At 48.9% G+C, this 4685-nt stretch overlaps 2 protein-coding genes across 3 annotated transcripts in view; both read left to right on the top strand.

The window, feature by feature from the left end:
* Positions 1–2731, top strand: part of LOC125487866 — a 3905-nt gene extending 1174 nt beyond the window's left edge. The window contains exons 3-5 of the mRNA XM_048620318.1: positions 6–148; positions 1045–1141; positions 1980–2731. Of these exons, the coding sequence (XP_048476275.1) occupies positions 6–148; positions 1045–1141; positions 1980–2371 (632 nt within the window). The 3' untranslated portion in view covers positions 2372–2731. The remainder of the gene's footprint in view (positions 1–5; positions 149–1044; positions 1142–1979) is intronic.
* A 1682-nt stretch (positions 2732–4413) lies between these two features.
* jtb (jumping translocation breakpoint) overlaps positions 4414–4685 on the top strand; it is a 4783-nt gene continuing 4511 nt past the window's right edge. Inside the window, exon 1 of one of the 2 annotated variants that reach the window (XM_048620468.1) lies at positions 4414–4537. The gene's annotated coding sequence lies outside the window, so the exon portion shown is untranslated. The remainder of the gene's footprint in view (positions 4538–4685) is intronic. The other variant, XM_048620467.1, reaches the window with a different exon arrangement.

Genomic DNA, 4685 nt, shown 5'->3' with positions numbered 1-4685 from the left:
GACAGTGCGGCGCTCCCTTAGCACTCAAGTTAATCTCTGCTGTTTTCCTCCCTCTCCCTCCAGCTCTCTGTTGAGTCAGCTCCGCAGATTACAGTCTGTGATCAAAGAAACGTCAAACAAAGCAGCACAGACCAGTACCTGCATCCTGGTGAGTATCAGCTACACAGCACGATCCCACAGGAGGGGCTCAGTCGTCCAGTGTCGAGCTGGAACTCCCTCCCTGCCCCCACAAACTGTGGGTGTCTGAGGGGGTCCAGTTGTCCTGGACACTGATTCCTCATACAGTCAAATAGCCGGCTGGCACTCTGTTACCTACTGTTGCTTTGAGGCCAGTTTCAGACCAGACTACCTCTCAGGGCACAGGGGTCCACCCAGCTTGTCCTCTCTCCTCTGAGACACTGACTCCAAATGTTTCACAAACAACCTGCATTTGTGTAGTACCTTCGACAGAACAAACCATCCGAAGGTGCTTCTCGGCAGGGTAAGCAAGAAGTATCTCACAGCGAGGCACAGAGGCATGTACTATGTCAGCTCAGAGATAGTAGGAACTGCCGATGCTGGAGTTACAGATAACACAGTGTGGAGCTGGGGGAACACAGCAGGCCAGGCAGCATTAGAGGAGCAGGAAAGTTGACGTTTCAGGTCAGGACCCTTCTTCAGAAAATGTGTCAGCTGATCAGACACATGGTCATAGTGGTTGGTTTTACATTGTATTCATAGCGGATACACAGAGAGAGAAGCAGGTGATTTATTGCAGAAATTTCCAAGGCTTAAAGCCTCAGTCAGCTGAAGGCATGACCACCATTGGCAGAGCAATAGCACTGGGGAATGCTGAGGGGGGTGACAGAGACACGGGGAGGGGGGGTGACCCAGATAGGGAGTGAAGTTGATTTGTACAAGAGCCTGAGTTCTGTACAGTTAGATGATACTGCTTCACAATCTGACACTGCAATTTCTCTCCAGTATGATGACTGTTTCTGAATCTGATCATTGAGTACAGTCAGGCAGCAGCATCACTCCCTGTGTTTCCTTTCACTCTCTCAGATTCTTACCTTCTCCCTGGTCCTGCTGGTGTTTCCCAGTTACAACCTGATCCAATTGGAGACTCCAGTCAACAAACACGGTTACAAACCCACTGGAGGTAAGGAGTCATCATAGAGACTGGAAAACATCCTTCAGCCCATTGAGTCTGCACCAGTCAAAAACAGCCACCTATCTTTTCCAGCACTTGGTCTATAGCCTTCGTGTGCTCTGGCATTGTGAGTGTACATCTAAAAACATCAATATTAAGAGGGTATTTGTCTCTACCACCCTTACAGAGAGTTCCAGATTCCCACCACCATCTGAGTGAAAACAAGTTTCCTTACATCTCCTCTAAACTTCCTGCCCCCAGTCATTGATCTCTTCACCCAGGAGAAAATTTCTTCCTGTCTACCATCATCATTTTATACATTGCAATCATGTCCTCTCCTCAGTCTCCTCTGCTCTAAAGTTAAACAGTCTGTCTTCATAATAAAAGCTCTCCAGCCCAGGCAACATTCTCAGAAATCTCCTGTCCATAGCAACCACATCCCTCCTAGAATGTGGATTCCAGAACTTGCACACACTATTCTAGCTGTGTCCTAAATAATCATGTACCTTTTCTATATTATGTACTATATTATTGTCAGTGACTGTGTGCAGGACAGTTTGTACAGACAAACCCACGGCGCTCCCTCAGCGTTGCCCCCCACCCCGCGACCGCACGGCGCCCCCTCGGCGTTTTTCCCCCCCCCCCCCAAACAGCATGGCACTCCCAGGCTGTGTGTGTGATCATGTATCTAAACTCTGCTGCCTTGGTTGCTGATCACCCAGTTCCGTATCCACTGAGGAGGTGAAGGAGAGGGGAATGTGAATAAGCGTTGATTTTGCAGAATGAAGGTTTCATTTCTCTTCCACTGTGCTGTTACTTATTTTTTCCCCCAATATGTTCCTGTCAGTCATTTCCAGGACAATCCTCACTGAGCTGGAATCCTCCCAGATATCGGAAATTCCTGACAACTTTCTCCCTGATGCCTCAGGATCCGTACACCTGCAGGAAGGAGCTGTCCCGTTTGCCAGCAACCTCACGACTGACTCCCAGGAGCAAGGGAACCCCTTGGCTCTGGTGGGGCAGATGTCCCAGAGAGTTAGCCACCTCGAAGATTCACAGCTGCAGAAATCTGCCGGCAACTCTTCGTTTGGGAGGCAGGAGGACTCATCTGACTCGGGTGCAGCAATCCCAAGCTCGGGGCCACTCCAGCAAGAACCACGGACAGACATGCCCCCAGCCTCGAGCTGGGAATCAGGGAATGCCCTCTCGGTTAAACCTGGGCACGCCGACGAGATGTGAAATGGGGCATTGAGCACTTGCTCAGGACTGAGAGCTTCCTGTCCTACCCTTGTGGGCACTGAGTGACTGGGACGGTGCAGCTCTGATCATTGGTCACACCCTCTGCTGACTGTTGGACCCATCATCTCCAGCAGTTCCCTCACGATGGGACAGAGCAGCATCACGTTTGGGGCTCTGATTGGGCACTGTACACCTCTTCTGTGGGTCTGGTGTTTCTCCGAGTTTTGTAAATAGTTATTCGGAAATCCTCCTCAGCCCTGTCTGTGCATGTCTCTCTCCCTCTGTAATCTAATCTCTACCTGATCATTCTTAAATGCTGTTTGGACAAAATAAATGTTTTTATTGATATTTGCATACACACAGACCCTCCAGTTGCTGAAGGAGGTTTTCTGATTTTTGTTTTGGTAGCTAATAAGCTTTGTAATGTTTTACACATGTATTTATTTATGGATTTTGAAAGCTGCTTCCAAACATGGCCACTTCCACTATTCATCCCTGTGGAACAAATCCCACCCTCAGGAATGTTCCAATCATGATTGAAAGGGAACCTGCTGGAGTCTTTACTGTCCAAGAAAAGATAAACTTGTCCTAGAATATCTTGAGCCAAATCGCAGGAGCTGAGACACCAGATTATAATAGTGTTGAATGGTGTAGCAGGTTTGAGGGACTGAATGGCCTACTCCTGCTCCAGTTTCCTATCATCTTAGGGCAGATAAACTGACCCTGCAGGAATCAATGGGCCTTGTAGATAGACTGACCACTGCAGGAGTCAGTGGGATTTACAGACTCTGGTAGCGTTAATAGCATCAGATTGAGAACCTGCTAGAGTTGATGCTTCTCCTGTCGGATTCTGTGGGAATCAGTTGGAGTCAATTGAACCTGTGCTGAGTTTCTCCATTTTCCTGTCAAAGCATCCTCAGGTCTGGAGAGTCTTGCTGAATTTGAAACATTAACTCTATTTCTTTCATCGTCAGCGCCATCAGATCCTCAAGCTTCTTGGCTTTTATTTTACATGTTCTAATTTAGGAGATGTGAGAAGGTGGTGAGCTGCCTTCTTGAACCGCTGCAGTCCATGTGCTGTAGGTTGACCCACAATGCCCTTAGGGAGGGAATTTCAGGATCTTAACCCAATGTCACTGAAGGAATAGCAATATGTTCTTAAGTCAGGATGGTGAGAGGCTTGGAGGGAAACTTACAGGGGATGGTGTTCCCAAGTACCTGCTGTTGCCCTTGTCCTTGCAGATGAAAGAAGGTAAATGGCATGTTACCCTTCATTGCGAGAGGTTTCGAGTACAGGAGCAGGGATGTGTTGTTGCAGCTGTACAGGGCCTTGGTGAGGCCACACTTAGTATATTGTGTGCAGTTTTGGTCTCCTTTTCTCAGGAAGGATGCTCTTGCTCTCAAGGGAGTGCAGTGAAGGTTTACCAAGCTGATTCCGGGAATGGTGGGTCTGACGTATGAGAGATTGACTCGGTTGGGATTGTTTTCGCTGGAGTGCAGATGGATGAGGGGGAATCTCATACAGACTTATAAAATTCTAACAGGGCTGGACAGAGTAGATGTAGGGAGGATGGTCCCGATGGTGGGTGTGCCTAGAACCAGGGGTCACAGTATGAGCATTCAGGGTAGATGGGTTAGGATAAAGATGAGGAGACATTTCTTCACCCAAAGAATGGTGAGCCTGTGGAATTCATTACCACAGGAAGTAGTTGATGCCAAAACATTGAATGTATTCAAGAGGTAACTAGATATAGCACTTCGGGCGAATGGGATCAAAGGTTAGGGGGAGCAAGCAGGATTAGGCTATTGAGTTGGATTATCAGTCATGATCATGAAGAATGGCGGAGCAGGTTTGAGGTGTTGAATGGCCTCCGCCTGCTCCTATCTACTATGTATCTATGTTTTTTGAGGTATTTGAGTAGGGACTTGTGGTGAATTGCGCACTGCTCCTGGAGAATCACCTCCAGGCCGCCAGGCGGCGCTGTTCATGGAGCTGTTCATGCTGCTGCTCCCTCACCGCTGGGAGGTGCACTTCAGGGAGATTACCTCAGCCGGTCCTCCCTGCCACAGGGGGCGCCATCAAGGTGTGGGAGGTCACGCTTGCCCCGTTGACGATCGTCGGCGTCCCGAAAGGAGATGGCGGAGGCGGCAATGAACAGAGAAAAGGTGAAAAAGGGAGAGGAGGGTAAACAGAAATACCCGTAAAAATACTGACAGAGACAGGGAGAGAAATACCCGGGTCAGCGGGGACACTGTGTTGTGCTGGGATCGGGAATGTGGGCCCAGATAGAAAGTTCCAGGAGAACGCCCTCCC

The sequence above is a fragment of the Rhincodon typus genome, chromosome 46 (genome assembly GCF_021869965.1).
Source record: "Rhincodon typus isolate 14 chromosome 46, sRhiTyp1.1, whole genome shotgun sequence".
Taxonomy (NCBI): domain Eukaryota; kingdom Metazoa; phylum Chordata; class Chondrichthyes; order Orectolobiformes; family Rhincodontidae; genus Rhincodon; species Rhincodon typus.
Note: the sequence above shows the minus strand (reverse complement) of the source record. Positions and strands in the feature narration are given on the sequence as shown.